The sequence below is a fragment of the Lepisosteus platostomus genome, chromosome 15 (genome assembly GCF_059453375.1).
Source record: "Lepisosteus platostomus isolate fLepPlt1 chromosome 15, fLepPlt1.hap1, whole genome shotgun sequence".
NCBI lineage: Eukaryota > Metazoa > Chordata > Actinopteri > Semionotiformes > Lepisosteidae > Lepisosteus > Lepisosteus platostomus.
The window spans coordinates 24,824,220-24,848,415 of record NC_142625.1 but is presented as its reverse complement, the minus strand read 5'-3'; the positions used below and the strand labels follow the sequence as shown (position 1 = coordinate 24,848,415).

General features: G+C 43.5%; 2 protein-coding genes, 1 long non-coding RNA gene and 1 other non-coding gene across 6 annotated transcripts in view; 2 read left to right on the top strand and 2 right to left on the bottom strand.

Moving 5' to 3' along the window:
• The window catches only part of LOC148648331 (piezo-type mechanosensitive ion channel component 2), a 43,609-nt gene extending 32,660 nt beyond the window's left edge, over nt 1–10,949 (bottom strand). For all 3 annotated transcript variants that reach the window (XM_088607448.1, XM_088607449.1, XM_088607450.1), the window contains exons 1-8: nt 10,816–10,949; nt 7,833–8,473; nt 5,943–6,038; nt 2,346–2,447; nt 2,070–2,115; nt 1,789–1,948; nt 711–957; nt 27–240 (exon numbers count right to left, since the gene is read on the bottom strand). In XM_088607448.1, the coding sequence (XP_088463574.1) occupies nt 27–240; nt 711–957; nt 1,789–1,948; nt 2,070–2,115; nt 2,346–2,447; nt 5,943–6,038; nt 7,833–7,896 (929 nt within the window). In that variant the 5' untranslated portion in view covers nt 7,897–8,473; nt 10,816–10,949. The remainder of the gene's footprint in view (nt 1–26; nt 241–710; nt 958–1,788; nt 1,949–2,069; nt 2,116–2,345; nt 2,448–5,942; nt 6,039–7,832; nt 8,474–10,815) is intronic.
• On the bottom strand, nt 9,970–10,040 carry trnag-ccc (transfer RNA glycine (anticodon CCC)). The gene has a single exon. It is a non-coding gene; the product is annotated as a tRNA-Gly (tRNA).
• Nucleotides 10,845–20,800, top strand: LOC148648330 (uncharacterized). Its single transcript, XR_015926627.1, has 5 exons — nt 10,845–11,001; nt 11,467–11,559; nt 12,784–16,554; nt 17,449–17,576; nt 18,467–20,800. It is a non-coding gene; the product is annotated as an uncharacterized LOC148648330 (long non-coding RNA).
• Nucleotides 20,801–22,864: 2,064 nt separating this feature from the next.
• gnas (GNAS complex locus) overlaps nt 22,865–24,196 on the top strand; it is a 65,282-nt gene continuing 63,950 nt past the window's right edge. Inside the window, exon 1 of the mRNA XM_088607455.1 lies at nt 22,865–23,786. Within this exon, the coding sequence (XP_088463581.1) occupies nt 23,525–23,786 (262 nt within the window). The 5' untranslated portion in view covers nt 22,865–23,524. The remainder of the gene's footprint in view (nt 23,787–24,196) is intronic.

Here is a 24,196-nt window from a genome sequence, read left to right as displayed (position 1 = left end):
TTGTTGATCAGGCCCGGCTGCAGTACCTGGCATAGATGTCCTGGGGCGGGACGAGCTCCTGGAAGTACTGCAGCTGGTAGAGGTAGAGGCCGAGGAGGTGGCCGGCACTGAATATGGCCGTCATCACACACAGGCTGCTGAAGGAAAGCAGGCCGAGGGCCCGGCAGCATGCCCACCGCCACACCAGCCACAGGAACAGGGAGAAGTACACCGCTGAGGTCAGGGAGGGCAGGGTGATTCCTGCAGAGGCAGCCCGACGCAGGACGGGAATGAGACACACGGGAGCGCGGAAGAGGGGAGGCGCGACGCAGGCTACCCAGCCAGCCACCTCGCTGACGCCGCTACCCTGGCTTCCTTCAATGAACAGCTGCATGAGATCCTGGGATCGATTAGCTGCATGAGATCCTGGGATCGATTAACTGCTCATTACTAAACGGCCCGGAGCGGTAAATGGACCCCCCCCTGCTTGTAACCCTTATTAGACAGAGAGGGGGCAGAACGGAGAGGATCAGGGAAAAAAAAGAAACAGAAAGAGCAAGGAAAATAAAGAGGAGGAAGTGTCAGAAAGCTTGTTCCCTGCATTCTTATACTTCAGGGGAAAGCAACTCTAAATTTATCGAAGGGGACCTTGCTCGTCTTGCTGAGGTGGACGCCTGTTCTTACAGTACGTACTGTACCCCACTGGGGCGGTGCAGAGAGAGCTCTGGTACCTGCGAGCCCCAGCAGGAGGGTCACCACTGCTTTGCCTGCAGTGTTGAGGAGGGTAGCCAGCAGGAGGCGCAGTCCGGCTGCAAAGACCATCAGCTTCCGGACGATCTTAGGCTGGCTTCCCTGGGTCGCACCAGACTCATCCGAGCTGTCCGGGCACGATCCGTCGCTCTCCGTGCGGCTCTCCGACTCCGACTCCGACTCCGACTCCGTCTCCGACTTCGACTCCGACTCCGACTGCCTCCGATCCTGCAGAGACACAGGCAGCCGTCTCCAACACACAAACGTAACAATAATAACCATGACTTAATAACAATTAATAATGCCATCATAATCTTCATTCTATATAGCACCTTTCATAATACGATACTGCAGTGAGCTTTTGTGTTTTGGTTCTCTGTATCGTTGTCACGGCTAACTCAATAAAAAGGTTCTGACCTACATAATGCTACAGATTTTACAAAACATTACTACTCAGCAGTGCACCCCAGATCCTGTTCCGTTCTTTCCAGAGATGTATGGCTTTAAACTGAGAACTGTCTGAATCCAGGGCCACTCACCACCACGTCTGTGGAGCAGCTCACTGTTGCTTTTCTAGTGACTATTAAATACACTGAACAAGGATTGTCGCTGAATGGACTAAATCAACCTACAGTACAAACAGATTTCTTGAAAAAAAAGGGATGCTCTCTGATGTGCGGTGCTATCTAGTCTTAAAGAAATGTTTCACTGGGGCCAGCTGACGTGTTATTCTGACAGTGCCTCTGTTGGCATCCCTCACTGATATTACCACATGCCTACTGGCCACCAGGAAGCCTCAGGGGTGGCTGTTTTGCTGTGAAAGCTGCTGTTGACAAATCAGTGCCCCACCCCCCTGCAGTGCTGGCCCAGGTGTGTGCCTGTCCTTGAGGTATCCAGGATGGACAGTGTTAGCTACTCAAAGACTGGGCTGTGGAGCTCATCCTGTCACTTAGCGCAGGTGTCCTTCCAGGTGGAATCACTCTCGAGCCCCAGACTCTGTGACGTTCCAGAGAAACGACTCTACGTCTGTCCTGCGGGTACCGACACGAATCACTCGACCTCATGGTCAGGGGGTGGGACGCAGTTGTCATGGACGGCGACGGGCGCCGGGGGCCTCAGCAACTTCTTGCAGAGTCTGTGGATGAGCAGAGCGGCCAGGAACAGGCCCAGGTCGGGGGCCAGGTGACGGACGACATTTGCGGCGTCTACCACACTGAACCTGGCAGGGCAAGCCAGAGAAAGCCGGGTGAGAGTAAAGGGACAGAGTTAGAATGCCAAGCAAGTGAAAATTCAGACCGTTGCAGGAATGAGTAGGAAGACCATATACCGATGATTCATACCGTATAATCCCAATGTGATAGAGGACAGTCTCCCAGACACCACTTACTGTGAATAAAGGAGAAAAATTCAATGAAGTCAAAATGTTCTTCTGAAGGTAATATCTGAAACCACTTCCAGTACACTTCATTAAAGCTTAAGACTGAACGAGCTTAATCAATGCAATGCAGCACATTAAAAAGTAAAACCAGCTCATGAGAGATCTTCTTTGGGTCAAGTCCAGGGCTCATAAAGTCGGCGGCAGCCCGATTGCCTCTAGAACGGCAGCTGTTTCTTACCGTGCTGGGGGACATAGGCGAAGGTGATCTGCAGTCCACACTGCAGAGTAAAGAAGGTAATACCAGTATAGCAGAGGAACCGCAGAAATCGTCCAGTTTTGCCTGTGGGAAAGACAGAGAAGAGAGCCGGGGAGTGACGGACTGCTCCGGTTGGGACTGGGGCACCTCGCAGGAGGAGGGAATAGCAATTAATCACAATTAAGCCAAGCAGGCTCAGAGGTGGAAGCACTTGAGCACTTACCTGGCTAACGTTAGCACTCGGCGCTCGCAAAGTTACACACTGTAGCTATGGGCTTCACCCAGAAGGAAACTAATAGCAATTTTCTGCGCTGGTTAGTTTCTCCAGCAGCATTTTTGTTTTTTTGTGTGACAGCCTTACATCAGCTGGGTGAAGCTTCAGCTCTCTGGCCTCAGCACTGTGATGGGCAGAGAGTATGTCTGGAAACAAAACATTTGTTAAACAGCCTTCAGTTCTTAGATGTGCCAGTGTATGAATGTGAGGTGCCTTAGTTAGGGCTGAAAGATTCCCACAAGATGAAGTAAGCCAGGGCACTTTTTTCCACTGGGAACCTGACTGGTCAGTTCAGGTTTTGCTTCCTTTCCATATTTTTAGGCCTATCCCTGGTGAAATACACTCGCCAAGCTGATGTGGTTTTAAATAATACAATAATAATAAACCTCATTTTATATAGCGCCTTTAAAAGTAACTTCTCAAGGTGCTTTACCGTTAACAAAAAGTTAACGAGGAGAAGAGGTAACTAATTAGACCAACAAGGAGAGGAGGTAACAAAGTTAGCAGACAGGGGTTCAGAATGCAGGAGAAGGTGCAGGGGCAGGACCAGAGCCCTCCTAAAGAAGAAGGTTTCGAGTCTGGATTTGAATGCACTTAGGGAAGGAGATTCTCTGACAGATTATGAATGATCAAGGTCACACATTATATCCCCCTCACTTGAGCCGAAGACATGCAAGGCTTGATCCAACACAGAGACTCTGCTTTTTGTTTTTTTTTTATCTTTGCACCTCAGCCTGGCTCCCATGTTCTTGCCAGAACGTGGATTTCAATGAGCCCAATGAGTTTTACAAGCCCTCCTCGAGCTCGTCCTGTAGCTCCGACTAATTATTCACTTGAGACCAGTATCAGTGCTACTGAGGCAAGGAAGGTCATGCACAACCCTGGCGATCTGCACACTACATTAGACCATAATCATATCCTGCCAATAATCTCATTTGAGGCTGTTTGCTGGTATCAAAGGAGAAGGCTCACTGTTGTCTCAAATGCAGGAGCATCAAAACAGCAGTGTTTGCTGACACACACAGTTCTTAAGATTAAGTTACTATAGTACGAGGCCTTAACAGCTCCCTATACTCCAATAAAAAAACAGAGAGCATAATATGGTCTACTTTTATTATATAGTATTATTTTCAGAGATGCCAAATCTCTTTGCATTATTTAAACCGCCTTCTTGGATACCTAGTGTGGCTTTCTGTCTTGGAGAACAAGACTGCTGACAAAGGAGATATTGTGTTAGGAAAAACGTCACACACATCTGCATCTATAGACCACAGATTCATTTATACTAAATTTGTAATTTTGACTTCTACTCAGAAATGGTTAGAATTTAGATACGAAACTTAGGAAAACAGCAAGAACAGTTCAGTTTCATTATCCTTTTCTAGGCAGATAAATATGACATGACATTTGATTTCTCGATTATTTTACATAGACTTTGCACACTTCGAAACATTTATAGTACGTCACACAAAATTAGCCTTCAGCCTCACAAATGGGGTTAGCTTAAACAGTGCTGTAAGGACAAGTCGACAATCAAGAAAAAAAAATCCACAAGTTAGCCGATATATGCTGAAGAAAAACTACTGAAACCATGAAAAAGGGCTGGCGTTCGACTCAGTTTCATAAAGAAGGGTTCAGTAGATCTTTGATGTGATTAATGATAAATTCTGATCATGATAAAAACCCTAATCGTAGCCTAACACTTAGAAAAACCCTAACATCATCACTGCTAAACAATCTATAGAGGCTTTAGCAATGTCCTACAGACCCTCAGTTTATAATACGATGATAAATACTCTATCCATTGGTGAACAATGGACACCTGAAGGAGCTGGCAGGACAGAACTGCTCATCCTGACTGTTCAGTGTCTCCCACACCTCTTGAATTACTATCAGTTCACAGGCACAGCTACCTAAACTGGTGGCAAGTGAAAAACGCATTTTCCTTTGAGGCTGGGAGGAAGCAGGATAACCTCTAGAGTTATAGAATACAGCCTCTAGAGCTGTAAGGAATTTTTACAAGGCTTATGAAAGGGGGTTCCATAAGCCCCCTTTGTTGATTTTAGGATCTGAAAAATTGTTCCAAAAAAACACAACCCACTGACTCGCTACTGTAGAGTCTTTCTGCATGCTGAACCACTATAAAGTGGTTAAAAAGACAGAGGTTGAAGAGCAATTATTAACTTAAAGATAAAATTATATTTAATTTAATATTTAATAGAAGCAGGAGGGCTCAAGACAGGAAGATTGGTGCCAACGATGGGGATGACAATAGATTTTTGCTACTACAGAATTCAGTGTGACACACAGTAGCTGAGCTAGCGAACATTTTTCCAATAACTAGATTTTCTCTAAAAGCCTTATTTCTGCTCTTTTCGTCTGCAGCGGAGGGATGTCGTCCCGACACATTTATGAAGCCATTTAATTTTCTCTCCATCAGCCGCGCGCCGGAGACATTAAGCCATAAAGAACAGCCAGGAGAGGAAATCCATAGGGCTCTCCAGATCGTGAACATCCTTCCTGACGAGGCTGACACTGCAGCCAGTTAATTCCCCAGCATCTTACCTTCATTCATTCAGAACGAATAACACATCACATGGCTTGCCTTTTCAAAACGCTCCGTACAGTCTTGCATGTGTAAAACAGAGCACGAAGATGCTCCTACCTTCACGCCACCCCATGCTAAACCTCTGCAAGCACTTCTAGGCCCTGCTGCTGGAAGAACATGAACTGTAATGGTTCTTCAGGCTTACTCTCCCCCAGGTATCCTTTCTGGATGCATAATGCGATCTAAATGCCATCCTTAAAATCCCAAGACAGCCCAGGCCGATCCCCCTGCCCTAGTGAATCAGAAATCGACAGGGAGTCGGCACGTGACGAAACGCTGGCCCTCTCACTGAAAAAAACCCTGCTGCTTCTTTCCCAGGATGAGTCCTGTTGGGAAAATCTAGCATTGTGCCGGTCCCAATGGCTTTGCCCTGCCTCCCTGCTGTAGTGTTGTGGCACGTCAAAGTCAACGCTGTGTCCAGGGCGTTGTTCGATCCTTGTGTTTCTTTCGCACAATCTGTAAGTTGTATTGTACATTGCAATTGTGTAACTTATTGTATCCTCATTTTTTTTCATTTCGTTAATCTAATCCCTCTAAACTCCTGTCCTTCTACTCTTCTGTCCCTCCTAACGAGCTCGCGGACAGACCATTTCACTTCCGACAACCCCGCTGTGTGCCGTACTGTTCGTGCATTGATAAATAAACCTTGATTGATTGATTTTAGGGCCTCGATTGACTCGTGTGAATGGAAACTCACCACGCATGGAGGAGACTGTTGGTTCTGGCATCAGAGGGAGGGTGAGGAGGAAGAGGAGGTAGATCGCTGACATACCATTATAGCGGAAGGAAATGGCTGTGGAGAATCAGAGAGAGAAAAAGAGAAGCTACCTTGTTCATTCTGGGTTTTATTCCTCCTTGGCCTTCAGTTGTACGGTTGGTTTAATTATTTAATTAACTGTATAACTGAGATATTTCTAACTAGGCTCTGGGGTGTTGTAAAGTTAACAGTTCCTCTGATGACACAAATATTTTGATAAATAAACCTGACTGTAAAAGACTTTTTAGAAAAATCCTATACTGTAGATGTCTTAGAGAATAATTAGACTAATTGTTTAAGTGACTTAATAAGATGGAACAAAAGACATTCAGTTTCAGACTCAAAACACAGGTCCATTACGGAGACATGCAATCTACAGTACGGTACATTCAATCGAGCCAATCAACAACTCTCTGTGACCTGTCTAACGAAACCATTTTCCAGTTTCTAGTCTGCTGGTTCAAACACAAGAGCAAATGCGTACAGCAGGGGAAGTCATATAACAAGGCTTCGAAATCATTTCAGTGCACGTGTTTTTTACACACCTCGCTGCCTATTTGGTTAACTGAATAAATGGCTCTATTAATCAAACAATTAAAGACCTGGTGGAGCACAAAATTCTGTGTTGGAGCGGACTGGAAGGTCTGGAATTAAACCAGTCCAGATGTGTGGAGATTGATGTGAGTGCTACTCATTTTTTAATTAAGAGCCCAATTAAAACTCTGTTTTTCACAAAGCATAAAGGGGAGTTATATTATTTAAGTTGTGAAGCTATGACTCATTTAACTCCTGACAGAATTGGAATACGTGTGTATAGGACTGAATCATTTTAAGCTGTTTTTAGGTAATCACAGCACACAGTAAATTTTAACGACGGCTGCGTTTTAACTATCTGGCAACAGCTCAGGGTTTACAAATGCATTTATTTACGGCATTGAAGAAAATCCATTATTGGCTCTACCCATATTTGTATTTTTTCACAACCGATTTGGAGAGTTTGGTGATAAAGATCACATGACAGGCAGCACACAGCTCATCAGCATAAACGTTAACTTCTACATGTGCACTACAGACCACAATTAATGGCGTTGCATGCAGAATCAATTTGATATTAACAAATTTCATTCTAAAAGCACAGCTTTAGGGAAGATTTTGGGATAAAAAAGCAAAAAAGGTCCAGACAAACTCTGTGTCTAGACAGGATTACCGAATTCAATATCTCTGCACTATTGTTCAATAATGTGCCTGTTCAATAATAGCTCTTCTACGCTCTGCAGACTGTCCTTTCAGGACAGCTTTCACCTCTGCACACACACAAAGTTGTAAACATGTAAGGAATACAAAATCAGACACAGCAGAGAACAAATAATAAAGTGTAAAAAACATACATTCATATACATACAGTAGGTGTTCATTGTGGGAACAAACCCCAATTGCAGTTATAGTCATTTCATTAAATTGGAAATACACTTTCTGTACTAGTAATAAACTACCAGGCTACCTTATTATCAAGCTATCTCACTATTGGTAATAAACACCTTTTTGGGTAAATACAAAATATCTTGGCTGCATGTTAACATAGCTGCTGCGAATTCAAAATAACAGTTCTGGATTTCTCCTAAAGAGCTGCTCTTATTTCATGATTGTTTTTTTTCATTTTTATTATTTCTATTCTTTTTCTTCTTATTATTACCCAATGGTGGCTGTAACGTGTTTAATGGAGATTCATATTCACCTTCTAAAACCCAGCAGGTTTCTGCCAGTCGTACTGTACATTGCTGCCCCATGACAACTGCCCCTTTCTGGGCAATAACACGAAGTTCTACTTACCAGCCAGCAGCAAGAGAGGCAAGAGTAACCTGAACACCATGCCAGCCACGATGTCTCCAGCCATGTCCTCTCACCCAGCCTGTGGCACACTGAGAGCAAGGCGCAGCTTCGCAACTGTGCAGGAACAGACTGCCAGCCCGAAGACCGGCTCCTCTCAAACTTCTCTGTAGCACCAGGTAACGCGTCCACACTGATGTTCCCCCTGGGGTCGCGTCCGCTACGCGCAGGACGCTGCACTTCCAGTAAAACCAGCGGAAGAAAACACAGACCGGTCCAAAAAATAAATAAATCAATCAAAAGATATTCTTCACTTTCTGTTCACTGGAGGTGGGGGAAAGCTGCCCCCGTCTCTCAAGAACCCTGCCCAGATGTGCCAAAACATCGAACACAAATGCTCATAAAAATCAAAACAGGCTTTCGCGGCTTGTTTTGTGTGTGTTTGTGTTTCCAAATTCCCCCCTCCTCTTTTTTTTTTCCAGACGCTATAAACCTAATTCCTGAATCCCGGCTACCACAGGACAGCCGTCAAGCAGAGATCAGGAAGTCAGCAGCCGGCACCAAGATCCACATGTTGCAGAGTGGGCGACATCTGTCATCGATTCCCTCTGTCCGCGTGATGCCCGCTAGGGTGTGTGAGATCTCTGTCATCAAAAAAGAGAGGTTTGGTCCGGCAGCTTGTGCAGCACAGCCACATCACGAAGCGATTCCCCTTGTTTTCGCATGGTGACAATCAAACGGTACAGACCTACAGTAGGAGCCCGGTGCACTGGACCCCTTCACACCCGTTCTTAAGACACCGAGACGCACCTTAGAAGGAACTCAGTCTCCCGTCCTCTCCCACGAACAGCTTTCTAACAGCTCATCATTTCTCAACAGAGGAGAGAGGCATATCTAATATTCATAGCTGTTGGGCCATTAGCAGTTAGTGTCTGCTGCAGCACAATTTGGAAGATGAGAAATTGCAGACAACGCTAAGGCTGGATAGGGTGGGACAGAGATGGGAGGGAGGAAAAGCTGGAAGGTGAGTATTAACAGATTAAAAAAGATATTATCAATGGAAATGAAAAACTGGGGGAAAGACGCAATAATCCTGTTTCATAGCTACTTGATCCACTACATGTTTTTTCTAACTTCCAGTTCTGATGCATATTCTGTTAATCAGCAGTATTAGTGTCTGTTCTTTGCTCCACGTTTCTGTCGATACAGATTTACTAAGTAAAGGACAGTAAGTTCCCATCATTTTACATCAGCCAATAAAGGTCACAACCTCGGATTTCTCCTATAACTCGGACTGAATCAAATATTTACACAATGGGAGTTATGCAGCCTTCACGTCTTGGTGAGATGCAATTTTAACTTGCTTCAGATAAAAGTGTTTGCCAAATGGATAAATGTATGGAAATGTACAGTACATCTTGTCTGGAGAGGGACAAACTTAAAGCCCGTCAAGGTGTGCATCAAAAGTGATCTGGAAATTACAAATACTTTTGATGACTCATTTAACCTTTTTCGAAAAAGAGACTTAATGTAAAGAGTTAGTTTACATAAACATAATCTAAAAATCCTTCTTTAAAACATCTCAGAAATCTAAATGTCACAAATCAATTGGTAATAAGAAATCAGCACAAGAACATAAGAAGAGTTACAAAGAACAAGAGGCCATTTGACCCATCTCGCTTGTTTTGGTAATCAATAGTTATCTGATCGTTTTCTGAAAGAAAGGTATTGGCTTCAACAACGTAACTGTTTCCCCTCCTTATCTACTGTGTTCAAAATTAAAAATATCAGTTCCTTTAGAGTGTCAGTGTAGGACATTTACTTCAAGTTTATTGCCATATGTAGCTGAGTACAATGAAATGCTAACTTCCGTGTTTTGCTCACAAGTTTATGACAAATGACATAAACGAAGACATAAAAGATCACGTTAACACCGACAGAAAACGGCATGACAAATAATCCCCAGAACGCATCTGGTTTCTCTTCTCTGGGGCTACCAAGATCGTGACCCGTATTTAACATGATTCCTGATCCTGGCTTATGAACTTTTACCGCAACAATCCCTTGATTTAAATTCTAGAAAATTTTAGATTATGTCAAAAAAAAAGAAGAAGAAGGAGGAGGAGCAGGAACGCCCTTCTGCGCCAGCCGGGAATCGAACCCGGGTCGCAAGAATGGGAATCTTGCATGATACCACTACACCACTGGCGCGGCCGCACAGTGCCGTGACGACACGGCGCCTGACCGCTGGTTCACCGGTTCACTGGTTCACCGAACCACCCGCCTGCAGGCCGCGAAGGAGGCGAACCCCGACCAGCTCGAACCGGCGAACCGGCTCTTATTTAAAGACATGCCGGTGTCCGTGTCTACTTTTCTTAATAAAACAGCTTAGCTGTGGACTGAATTTTCACGGGCTGCTCATGGCTGGACTCCCAACCTTTACTCTCCGTACCCTGCTTTTTAAAATACGTTGTTTTTTTTTTTCAAATTAAAACTGCCTGTTCGCTTCGTGGTTGCTTAAGCTTCGTAAAACGTTGATTACTTGATTGACGTACGGTTATCTATGTTTCTTCACGAAATACAACACCCCTGTGTCCTGTACATTAACGTGCTTTCTGAAGCTCTCCTGACACTATAAAATTCCCCCAAAAAAATATCGAATAATGGCGTGACTAGAGAATTGCGTGTAATAGCTACAGAACAGGCAGGTAAAGCTTTGTAATAGAAGTTGTTTTCATATCAAATGGTTGTCATTTCCTATATCAGGCGGAGTTGTGTGTTGTGTAGAGCTATTGATTGCATATCAGAAAATCGTTTAATGTGGAATTTCTTCGATATAGAAACGAAGTGTGTTTGGAATTTATAGACACGAAAGAAAAGTTAGTTTACCGTAATCCTATTTTTTTATTTTAAAAAAACGTATAGAAACAAACGTCTTCGCTTCTCTCGGGTGGGTGTACCGGTTAACCGCTCTCCAAATTCAAACCTGATTTAATGTTCCGCGTGGGCTCCTCGAGGTGACCAACGGACACTGCGCGAGAGGGCGAAGACGTCTCTTCGGGAATTTGGCGCCTTTCTGAGATCAGTCGTGACTATCCGGCTGAAAAATAAAGAAATAAAATAAAAACAGTCCGCGAAGCCATCGGATTTAAGCGACCGCTCTCTGGAACAAGTAAGCACAGCACATGTGAAGTTAAAATGTCCTGGGTGTGTCTTTGTTTGAAAAAAAAACAACCACCATTTCTTGGATATAACAACAACTAAGGCGAAATCTGAGAACAAGCTCAAGTACAGCACCGCACTCCGGTCACTGAGGCAAATAATTTAATTATAAATTAATGTTAATTTGGCGTGATGTAATTTTCAAATTAATAATTAAATTATGTTCGTAATTCGTATTTCGTAAGACATATCATGTATACAACCTGTACATTTCTTTTATATGAATCGATCAAACTGTATAGGGCTTTTAATCCTAAAATGCAATCGATATTCCGCATGATAGTTATTGCTGATTTATTTGACTATGTCATCCCCCCTCATTTATGTTTGTGCCCATTTGTACAAGTGAGCATTTCATTGAAAATGTGTTGTCATGACCTACCCACGAGTTGAACCCACAACGTTTCGTTTATAGGACTATAATGCAAACTACTCATCCACACAACTGCCTGAGGTTGGCGCCTTTGAACCTGACTTGACTATAGGAAGAGCTTCCAGAGCTGTGTGGGTGAGTATACTGTAAATGATGTCCATTAATGTTTTTTTAATGTGACTATCCCATCGTGATGGCTCACAGGGCCTTGGCACATAAAAACACCTGATGATACAGAGATGTACAGTGAAAAGGGTCTTTACTGTGGCAAAATCTACCAATTCCAAACACCATCTACCACCCTGAAGCCCTTCATATCCCAGACTTACAGTAAGAACCCCCGAATGTGACACAAAGTCTTACCAGTCATTACCTACTTTTCCTTTAGCGCACCTATTTACAAGCATTAGGGATTCTTATTGGCCTCTAGTAGCAGGCCAGCTGTATTGCCAGTGTTTTCCTGAGCCAACCTGCCACACTTGGAATCACATAAAACAAATTATTTTATAAAGCTGCACCTTTCAAGGAAAAAAAAAATCACAAAGAGCTCTGTAGATTAAAAAAAGGAAGAAAATTAATTTGAGACATTCATACAAACATATGCTTTTATGAAAGTGAGAGGAAACTAATTGGACCGAGTACAGGGAGTGGCTCTTTAATCAGAAAGGTGTAGGTGTGTGGAGTCCATGCTCAGGTTCTTTCAAGAAGAGTTTAATGAAGTTGTGACTGGGAGTTGAACAGACATCCTCTATCATCAGAAACGTATTCTCACAGCAGACAAAGATCGTGCTGTCATTTTCCAGTTCTCTCCCCTACTCAGTATTTTTTTATTTCTTATACATTTTTCTACATGCCCAACACTTACTTATGAACAGCTGTGAGTGTTGTGGGTGCTATCTGTCTGTATCTCCTCCAAAGAAACAGATACTAGAAAACACAAAACTGAGTGGCAGGAAGTATACAGGGGAAGGATATTCCCTTTGCACCATGTGCGCTTTGCTGAATAAATGCTGATGAGAATTTTAATTGGAAACTTTATGGATAAGTTTCACACAGTTCGAGGTTTAAAATTTAACACAAGTTGCTTTAAAGGCTCTTTGCATTGTAAACATCCCATAAAGATAACATTGTCTACATTACTTTATTAAGGTGCTAAAACATCCACAGTGCACTGAAACAACCCATAATACACTTTACTTTTATCACTACCATTTGGCTGAGCTGAGAAATTTACAGGCATGACATGGAACTTAATACATTTTTAAATAAGAAGAGCCTGTATCTCATGAAACTTGGAATGGAAACGACTCTAGTCTGTTTCTCTTGGGTGAATCTGTGGTCATTCTGAGCGTCTGTCAGGTGCCGAACACACAGCTCCCGGAGCAGCAAGAAAGGAACAGAGGAGCATGAAAATGGATGGAGATGGATGGAGACGGCACCCCAGACTCCATCAGGCCTGCTTTGACCACAGCAACACACAGCCTCTGAGAGACCTCTCCTCTGAGACTGAGGCGCACTGCCCAAGGGGGTTATGAAAGCTCTCCAAACAGGCAATGTTCACATTTCCCATTCCTGATATGTGACAGCTAAATTGAGGGTGGCATGGTGCCTCTCTGGCTAGCATTGTTACTTTACACCACTGGAGCCCTGGGTTCAGTTCCAGACCAGGGGTGCTGTTGCGGTGAAGTTCTTATGTTCTCCCTGTGTTCATGTGGGCTTCCTCCAGGTGCTCCTGTTTTCTTACCTTGCTGGCTTCTGGGAAAATCGGCCCAAGGTGCGAGTGTGTTTGTGTCTGTGTGTGCCCTGCATGCACTGGTGTCCGATCTAGGGTGTACCCCACTGGCGCCATGACTAGCGTGGACAGTCTCCTGCTCCCCCAAGACCCTGATTTGGAAGAAGCAGTTAGAAAATGGATGGATGGGAGGTGAGTGACTGTTCGGGAACAGGCTGGACCTCTGAGGTGAAACCTTCAGCCCCAGAGAACAAAAAGCACTCAATTACTCTCTGAAGCAGATATGAATTGATTAGACCTTGACTGCTGAGCAGGCATCTAATATTTCAATGACAAGGCAGTTAAAACTGCTGTTTAAGGTGAAAGCCAGGCAGATTCTGAACTGACCACATTGCTGCTGCATGTCTGGTTCCAGCGCAGAGGAGCCTGAGAAGGGCTATAAATCAAGTTGCTCCTTTTGTTTGATAGTGGATGATCTACCCCAGAATATTGCCCCAATGTGTCTTGAAGATCTCAAGAGAGTCAACTTCAGCTCAGAACCCAGAGTGCAGAGCAGTCCCTCCCATTTTCAGTCCTTTATCTGCCCCTTCTTAGCTCCCACTGGTGAACCCTGTGTTTTGGTCTCTATGTTGAGTTTTAAATGGCACCCCTGTTTGACCTTTGGATGCTTGGAGGCTTGAGTCAAGTCTTGCTTGTCAACTTCTTTAGTTGAAGCATGAAGTTCATACTTCATGCTTTCAGTTCTGGCTGATGTCTTCTATTTCAGTTCAATGCATGCTCCTTTCAGCGTGTCTCACTCTAATGAGTAATCAGGACTCAATTAAGTAATTCATTAAAATCGCTCCATGAACTTTGCTCCCTGCTCAGAATGATTGTTCAGCCTTACTGCCTGTAATTATAAGAAATTCGCCTTTTATAGGATTTTTTAGGATTTCTTTAAATTGAACGAATAATAAAAATTCAAATTGCAGTTCAGAATTGACACTTTTTTGTAGCGTAGACCATTCATCTTGCAATGAGCAGAGTGAGAAACACTGCTCTGGCTGAAACAGGATTTTATTCTTGTCTCTTGATGCTCCTGTGGGGCAGTGCCGCATCTCGCTGTGTTGTGTGTTTTATGCCCGCTGTTGTATTACGGCCTGTTTGTGCTGCAGTGGTGGTTTGTAAAGCATACCAGGAGAGTTTGTTTATCAGATCAGCGTAAAATCCAAGATATCTATTATGGGAAGGCTGGGATCATGTGTGCTTTTTGACGATTAACCAGGGACCCCAGAGGGACAACACTGATTGAAACTGAATCCTGGGAAAACACCAGATCAGCATCTTGAGGGCAGGGCACTGGTTCCCCTGAGCCCTGCAGCCCATCTGCGGGATAATGAATATTTTGTTCATGCATTAAAGTTTTAATGTCCACAGCATTACCGGCCTCTGTCTGCCAACTGGCCAGACTAGGGAGGAAGAGAGGGGGGTGGTGGCATGGGGAGCTGTATCTTTGCGTTTAAACTGCAGTGCGGTATATATATTGCCGATGGACACATACAATGTAGACCCATAGGTAACAGCACAGCAGACTAGAACACATTTTATCACCGAGCCCAGTGATTCAAAACTGTTTGAAACAGTAAACATTTTTTCAACTGTCCCCCAAACTAAATGGGAGAAAATCATCCCTTTGACATTATTCTTTTTCTAGTCTGCCTGAATCATCATGTTACAAATGGAAGAAAAGAAGCTGATTGCACACTCAAATCACTTTTTTCACTCCTTTTTTCAGTTAATTGTAAAACTCCCTTTTCATTTATTAGAATGTGCAATTCTGAGCTCATGCCTCTGTATTTAAAGACTAAAGACACATAATTTATGATGGCCTGAGCTACTGGTGCCATTATCTCCAGGTGGCTGCCAAAAAATAAAAAGTCCAAGTGCTTTGTGAGGTCTTTGGAATAATTCTTAAATAATTAATGTTGGTTTTATTTGTTTTTCAGTTACCCATATTTTCATGCATTTTGTCTTTGTCCCCTTTCAGGTGGTGATAAGTTGCTCCAAACAGACTTTAGTCTCTTTTCCTGCTGCCAGCCAAAGCAAGTGACCTGGAGATCAGCAATTCTTGGGCGAATCCATGAAAATTAAATTACATCTAGATTTTTGCATAACATTGCTGTTAATTATCAAAATAAATTGCAAACTGAATGTATTGGCACCTGATAAATGACAAGCCAGGGGTCAGGTGGCAACCCTTAGCCCACATTAAGTACTGTCTTTGACCCACCTGTCAGCAACAAGTTTAAAAACTACCAGTGGCTTCTTATTCTGCACAGAGGACTGGTTAAAGTGTTGATTTAATCCATGCCATAGTCCCCTCCTCCCTTTAGCAGAAAGCTGCTTACACTAATAAAAGTAGAGACAAACCGGAGCCTAGCCTAGAAACATAGGGATCAGTATGGGACTGTGAGCACAGGACCCTTCTGCCTCTGGATGGGATGAAAGCCACAGAGGAAAGGGACAGTTGAGAGTAGCCAATCACACCTAGCTAGTGCTTTTTGGAAATGGGAGGAAAGCGGAGACAATCCGCATGAACACACAGAGAGACAAAGCAAATCAAGCCCAGGATGCTGATCACTGATACAGCGGCACTGACTGCCACTCCACTTGCTAGTCCTTGCTTTTTGCACAGGCACAGAAGAGTGTTTGGAAAGAAAAACGAACACTACTGATCCACAGCGGTCAACGCCCACTGCTGTTTCAGCTCGGCTCCAGAACCATACGAGGGTTTTGAAACGGTTTATTTTTTTTTCACATTTTTATTTTGAAGTGAAAGTTTTTAAAATTTTGTGATTCTGAAAAACTTGATGGTCTAGAAGACAGGAGATGCCGACAGGAGAAAGTGTGATACAGCATTTAACCAACTCACAGGACAAAATAATAAGACCCATACTGTACAAATGGTCTCTCTTACTGGCAAGCAATGTAGGGGTGGCTTGAGCAATAGAAAGCTGCCCATCACCATTATTGGCCTGAACAATTCTCTGTCCTATTAAAAGCTGATGGGACAGGTTCCAGTATTGGCTTCCAATATCATGTCCAGTGAATGCATAACATTATGAAGGTCCCGGTACAGCCCCAGGTTACATTTTACTTGCCAGACATCAAACGACATCTTTATTGGATATAAATCTGAGATTCCTAAGCCGTCAAGCCTAGACTGTGATCATTAGCCCCAAAGCCTCTTCTGTCTGTAAAGACAATCAGTGTAATGCACAGCGTAATTTCATCACCTCTCTGCAGCTCCTCGCATTACCTCTGTGCTCCTTAATTTGTTGACAGAGGCTTTGCAGAAAAGCAAGATTTGAGATACCGACGGAGCCATCGAGCACCAGAGCGCGCGGAGCTGGCGTGGGGTGAGTCCGATTTCCGCCGGACAGAAATAAACAGCCGCTTGCACGCGGTTAATTACAAGAACTACAGTAAGTGCAGTCCTGGGGATTCGCTTTACGACAACGTGCATAGAAAATGAAAATGTTGAAGCTTGTGCGTTCGATCCAATCTCTTTTCCCAAACTAACGCTAAGAGTTTACTGTACAAGGCTGGCGTGGAGTCACTTGGCTCCAGGTGCCAGCAGCTGCTTTTGTTTCCCTGTCTCGCACAGCGCTCAGCGTTAGCACAGTGCATCATGCAGGAGGGTTTGTCCGAACAGCATCTTCTTATAAAAATCCGGAGACAGCTTCTGGGCAGACAAGGGTGCTGGCCTGCAGTCACGTTTGGTGCTGCTCCGAGTGCAATTATTACATTCTAATACTGTTCTAAAAGCAGAGGAAAGTGTATTAAAGCACAGTGAAATCATGGTGAAGCATCTAAAATTCTGGAAGCCGTGGTAGTAATGCCAAATGCATCATCTACATATCGTACGACTACCGGAAAACTGGGAAGTGTTGGGAAAATGTACCGTGTGCTGCACTCTCACAAAGAGCTGTCTGTTTTCCTTTTTTCATTTGTTTTGTATATTGTTTTTGTTTTTTTACATAACATTCCTAAACAGTTTCAAACGTTCTGTCATTATATTAAATAAAGAAGGGGGGATTTGCGTAAGGAGTATATTTTTAGACGAAAAAGGGGCAAGCATGAACTTTCAAATCTCTGTCTCGGAGACGTATGACTTCCACAAGCATCTGCTGTCTCGACAATGGGCTCTTTGAAGCCTTCCAGCGTCCCAGTCTCATCACAGGAGCTGAGGGTGTAGGATGAGAATCAGAGGAGTCCTTCCTCATGACACTCTTCCATCTCTTCTCTGACAGAAGAGGAGACACACAGACGTTTCCTACTGCAGTCCCCACCCGGGCAGTGACAGCTTGAAACAAGTCCTTCTCTAACACTATTCCCCTCACCCTCCCAGACCCCAAATGCACTGCAGCAGTATATCAAGGTGAGTGTCAAGTGCACCTGCCCTGTAACCCTTGTATCAAACCATCTCCTGCTTCTCAGAATAGCAGCGTATGTCATCAAAGTTTCAATTGTAAAGAAAACAAGGCAGTACAAACAAAGAAAATATATAAATACATTATATATAAAATTACTTAATTTGTGTGTTCGCTTCATGGTTGACAGTTTTTATAAAGGGATATGAACTGGGCAGTTCCTTTGTAAATTCCAACCTTGACATGCATTAGGCAACAGATTTAATGTACAGGCAGCAGGCTCTATCTCACAGTCCTACCTGTCCTGCCTACTTGTTTTTTGAATTTATGGCCTATTGGTAAAAAAAAAATACCTTCGCAATCATGGGTGAGGTGTTCAAAGTGTGCATTGTGAAAAAAAGAAAGATAAAATCACCTCCAGTTTGTCCTCTGTAGTTATCGCGCTGTACATTTACAAAAGGTGTTGGTAATGCTAACAGTCCTCGCAATGAAATCTCAAAACTATGCTTGGGCTCCTGGCCTTATATGGAAACAGCTTTGAACTTTTGAATACCGTGGGGTAGGAAAGCAGCCAGTTGCTTAAAGCCACATTCTCCTGTGATCCATTTATTGCACAGTTGTTTTAGGAATTACAGACCAGGATCTGTTTGGAATATCTTCATATTGTACTTTAAAAATGTGCCGAAGATGTTCAAGTAGGGAGCTGCATCAGCATGCGCAGGCTGCAGGGGAAGAGGTAAAGGTTTATTCCATGCTGAAAGGAACAGAAAAGAGACGCACCTGAAGAAGGCTCACAGCCGAAACGTTGTGTCTATTTTCTTTTCAGCATGGAATAAACCTTTACCTATTTTAAAAAAATGCTTTTTTCTGCTTACATCTCTTTTATTTCCAAAGCAAGTGAGGACAGAAAGGTCTGTGGCTGTGGACTAGGCATTGACCAAGTCAACCCAGTGGGCTTCTTAAGAATGAATAGAGAAACACGAGTCAGGGGACACAAGTGTACTTGAAGGGGAAGTGCTTTTAAAACTGGGAACATAAGGTACTTCATTACACAAACAGTTGTGGGAAACTGCTTCGGCCATGTCACTGAAACCCTTACAATTGCTTCTTTCAAGAACCTGGATCAAACTAGACGAGCTTACCGGCCTACTCTCATCACAGACTTTACGTTCTTATGCACTGAGCAGTAATGACTTCAGGATCGCGGATTGGTGCCTTTTCAAAATGAGCCCCTCAGACCACCATCCGCTAAAAAACAAGGGCATGATCTGGTTTATATCCCTGCTTTTCAGAAGCCTTGTTTTAACCCTGGACACTCATTTTAACATGGCACGACTCTGTACAACACATAGCACCTGAGGGTGTTCCAATACATAGCAGTATCATGCTTATTGCTGTGCAGCATGAGTGTCTATTTAGCGCTTAATTTCACTGGACTAGCTACCTAAATAAATCAGCACCAAGCGCCATGCTGTGTGTAGGCTCTGTCTTGAGGTGGAGGAAACATTAGAATTGCCCTTTGACAGGTGTGGGGTCCTGCCAGACAGACCATTTGTGTTTAAGATGATCACTTTGTCGTTTGTATCCAGACATGCTGAGACAGACAGGCTTTTAGAAACGGATTATTTAGAACAATCAGTTTCGGCACTGGTACTGTCTGCTGGGTTTATGGAATAGGAACTACTAAAATCGTGGTGCAATACAGATACTGTATGTCTTACAATTCCCTTCAATTCTTAACTCTGGCAAAGGACTGCACTCAAATGTTTTTTTATTTATTTCTAATCATAGCAAACAGTTTTGTGTCTGATACATGCATACTCCCTGTATTTGTCTACAGGTGGATGGGAGGAGACTTTTCTGATTACTCTTAACACTTAAAGAAAGAAACCAGCCTTGCAGGAATGTTTTTTAAAGTCATTTTGCTTTACGAAGGCTTGGTTGAATGCCCAGGGGAATTTCAGCCTGTCCTGGCGGTGAATGTATACAAACTAGCAAACGGTCTATGAACCAATTTAAAATGAAATAATGTGAAAGCAGCACTTATAAGTACATGCACAGATTCATATTTGCTATTGCTACACAAATAACGGGGTCTTCTTGTGAAGGGGAAATATTATTTAGTGATTAACACTGTGTATCACCCCAGTCTACATGTGGAAGATTAATGTGTGCATATATATAAATAAAGATATAATGAAATGTGATTTCTGAGGTTAGTTTTTCACAGCGGTGAAAGTTATTCCGTTAAAGCAAGCCAGCCTCTGTACTAAGAACAGCGACTGATCTTGGGCTGTAAAGTGCAGTCTAGGATTTAATACTGTTACACCGCCATCTAGTGGGCATAATGGGGACAGTGGGAATTTCTTTACCTTCAGGCACATCGAGTGGTAAGATAACGCGTTGATTGACACCAAGTATTTATACAAAACAGTGTCGCAATGGGAGTGGAATGACGAGTATAAACGGAAAGAATGCAGGGTGAGGCTCTTTTGCTGTTCCATTACACTGTTGTCTACAACTGCTCATTTAAAAACATGAAATACCGTTATAAAACACTGTTATTCCATGTTACTGTTGTGAAAAGACGCACCAGTCCTGTAATAGACAGTAAAAATGAACTCAGCCATTGTAAGATGTATTAAGGCAATGCTGAAAAAAAAAAGCATTGCCAATCCGATCTTCTGGTTCAGCTGTCTCCACCACCCACAAGAAATACACCATGAGACGTGACGTAATTCATGATGCAGTAAATATTATTTGATTCCCATTCATTTTGAATAGTAGCACAAGGTATGTTATGGAAATTATGTTTTGCCGTACCACAATCATTATTTATTAATCACCACAAAATGAAACAGTTCTATTGTCATATTTTTAAATGTTCCATTATGAGGTTCCTGGAGTGCACTATAGTTTATCTGTACTGTTAACGCAGTGTCCTCTAGAAGTGTGCAACCTGGGCACCCACAGTCTTGCTTGGCTTTTGAACACTGAGTTAACCTGGCTCAATTCTCAAACCCAGAAAGGTTAGGCAGATGTTACTATTGTGCTGGGCTACAATATCATTTGGGTTTGTAATGTGTGGGAGTTACATAAGTGCTTACAGTATGTGCATGTGATTGTCTAATGATAAACTAGACTTAAAGCAAGTAATTGTAAAGCCTCTGTAAAATATATTACATAGTTATAAAATGTTTACATAATACATATTAAATGACAAGTGTTTTTATATTATCTTTACAGTGTGTGGTATGTACTGTGTGTATACAAAGAGGCATTGACTGTGTGTGTGAACTACTCGGCTGGCTCCTGCCTCTGTTCCTCCCAGCAGACAGCAGCTGACCTGCTGATGACACACTTCCTGTCAGACCAGGAGTGGAACTTCCTGTCCTGCTGTCTCTCGGTCCAGCTTGGTTCAGACTGACACAGTTGTCACTGTTACACCTTGAGATAAACTAAAATTCCTCTAATATCAGAATTGTGCGAGCCCAGTTTTAAGTACATAAACTTTAGTATGGCAGAATAATAAATAATAATAAAAGGTACAGATTCATAATGATATCATAGTTTTTATGTTATACCTGCACAAAACAGCAGTAAAATCAAAGTGCACAGTTTTCCCTGCACTAATTCATATATATATTCATATTTTGGGTTTTTCTGTTATTTAGGGGTTACATGTGTATATGTCATCCAGTCCATGCACAGTTTCTATGTATAGAAAGCATATAATTATTCCCTAGACATCTCAATACCCTGTGCCAACTGTTTCTGTTGTTTCTTTTTTTTGTTTTTGGCGTGTCATGTTTTTTTGCCCCAGAGTTATTCCCAGAAATAAGGATTTTTTTGCGATGATCCCAAAATCACTGTGAAATCCACTGACTCTTTCGAAGAACTTCACAGCTTCAGTTTCCTAGAATGTGCCTGCCTGTCTGCGCTGTGCGATCAGGCGGCCCCCGTCACTGGGAACCCCACACTTCAGCCGATCACCTGCTGACGAGGGCGTGGCGGCGGCTGGCCTGCCACTCCGCCATAAGCAAAGAAACCCTGCGACACAGAAGGAAGCAGCTCCCGAACCCTGGCACGTTCCCACACATAAACACACCACTCCCCTCCCATTAGAGGAATCATTCGATGTTTCCACATGACTCTTACAGCAGGCAGGAATGGTAGTGTGACAGTTAGCACTGTTGCGTCAGAGCTTTTGGGTCCCGAGTTGATTTCTATCCAATGGAACCATCTGTGTGGAGTTTGCATGTTCCCTCGGCTGTTCCACTTTGTGAGTAAAGATGCTTGCTGGGTTAACTGGTGACTGTAGTGCCCTGCAGTGGATTTGTGTTCTGTCCAGGATGTAGCCCCTCCCTGTGCCCTGTGCTTTCAGAAGAAGCTGAGTTTCTGTAGCCCTTCAGAGGAATACATGGTTTTTCTGATAACAGATGGACCAACTCTGACCCCTTTAGGACATCTTACAGTCTTCTGCAGAATCATCTGCACCAGGCCTTAGATCGGGGATCTCCGACCCTGCTCCTAGAGCCCCCAGATCCAATTGGTCTTATCAGTCACCTGCATCTGAAGAACGGAAGCCCCCGTAAATTATTGATCAGTTTTGCAAGCAATCTGTTTAAATGAAGAGCTCTCTGGTTCTGGAAGGTGCTCACAGTTTGGTCCAAAAGTATTTCTTAATTACTTAAATGGACAAATCACCTGCTCAGCTGATCACACCTACTGTACCTGCTTCACCGGGGGAGAGGTAAAGGTGTTGTGGTTTGTGGATGGTCCCTGGCAGTTGCTCTCGTGTCTGTTTAATAAGGTCCTTATTTCTTCACCATGACTGACTTGCACTTGCTCGTTGGCAAGGTGGAAAGAAAACCGGAACCCTCCAGGACTGGAGTTGTGTCCCCCTGAGTTGCTAATTTTCAGTTTTTTATAGATTTATAGATATATTGATCTATATTAAAACGCCTTTTATGACCTGCAAAATCATGTAATTACGCAAAGTTAATGAAATATATTTATATAATATGATTACTGTTATTTGTGTTTGTCAAACCTTCTGAAAATTACCAGAAATGTTCTGAAAAAAAAAACCAAGAAAATATTAAATACATTTCCCCCATTTATCACAAACACACGGTATGCAGCCTATTAATGTCGTTGGTGACATGCAATGAAATGTCATGTGTCTGACAAGGATACAAACCCAGCCTAGTTCTTAGGCCGAACCCAGAAATAGGTCCACGCACAGATTGACAGGCGCGTTCCAGTGCTCATTTTAGACGGGAGGCTGCTACAGCTGAGCACTAATGTAAAATATAAAATAATAACAAAACAAAGAAATCGAACAGCGATAAAAAGACCAGATTCGGATCTCCGAAAAATTGCGGTAATAAATATGGTTAACATTTCCTGATCACGTGGTCCCGAAGCGTGCTTGTGTGTGTGTGTCTCTCTCTCGTTTTGCCCTGGTTGCTTATAAAAATTTGAACCCGGAGAGAGAGGGGAGGAGGAGGAGGCAGCGAAAAAGACGAAGAAGAAGGGGAAAAGCGTAAAAAAAGAAGACAGAAGAGGAGACGTGGAGAGTTCCTGTTGTTTCTGTTGTTGAGCCGGGCAGAGGAGAGAGAGAAATGAGCTAGAGAAAGCAGCGGGGAGAGAGAGAGACCTTGAGCGGACCTACAGTAGGTAGACCGGATAGTAGCTGCTATCTGCTGTACGGTAAATAGTGCTGTACCTTCAAGTCTGAGCGCACTGGATTATTATTATTATTATTCTGGCATGATGGTGATCTCCTGATGCGTGCACCTATGGAAGCGGAATAAATATCCTCCTTTTCTTCTCCTTTTTTATAAAAATATTCTCGTTGCCACCAATTTTTTATTATTTGAAGAAAAAAAATAAGAAGAAAGAAGATACGGGAATAACGTTTTTTTTTTCCTCCCTCCGCTGTTTTGACGCTATGGGGATGTGTCACAGTTTGAGGTCCCGGTTAATAGGACCCCAGTCTGCTATAACCTACACGGGGCGGGCGGGGGTTAACGCCGGGGCTGACGGCGAAACGGGACTTCAGGACCACGCCACCGACTCGCAGTTGCGGGACCGGCGGCGGGTGGAGGAGAAGGCTCGGATCAAGGCGGAAAACAAGCGCAGCAGGAACATCGACAAGACGCTGAAAGCGGAGAAGCGGGAGTACAAGCAGACCCACCGGCTGCTGCTCCTGGGTAAGTGCACGGCAAGGCGAGCAGGAAACCCGTGGCTGCCCTTTAAAAGCGCAGGTCAGGCTGGCTTGCTGGGGAGAGCATGAACTGCCGTAGTTTGATCTCTTGTGGGTCGAGGTGCGTGGCTTGTGCTGGTCCTCGGGAGTTACATTGTAGTATATCGGGCGTGTAACATTTTGACATGTTGAGTTGAAGGAAGTGGTGGGCTTTTTTTTAAAATTATTATTATCTGTGCGGATGAGAGCGTTTTCATGTGATTAAGTTGTGTGACCGTGAGGCTGGGCTTGAGCTCGCTCTCCGATTGGGTTTCTGAGACGGTACGTTGGAAGTCGGCGGTGTGGGACCCGTGTCGAGCGCCCTGCCTGACCCCTCTCGGCTGTCGTGGACGTGTCGTGGTTTCCCTGCTGTTCGAA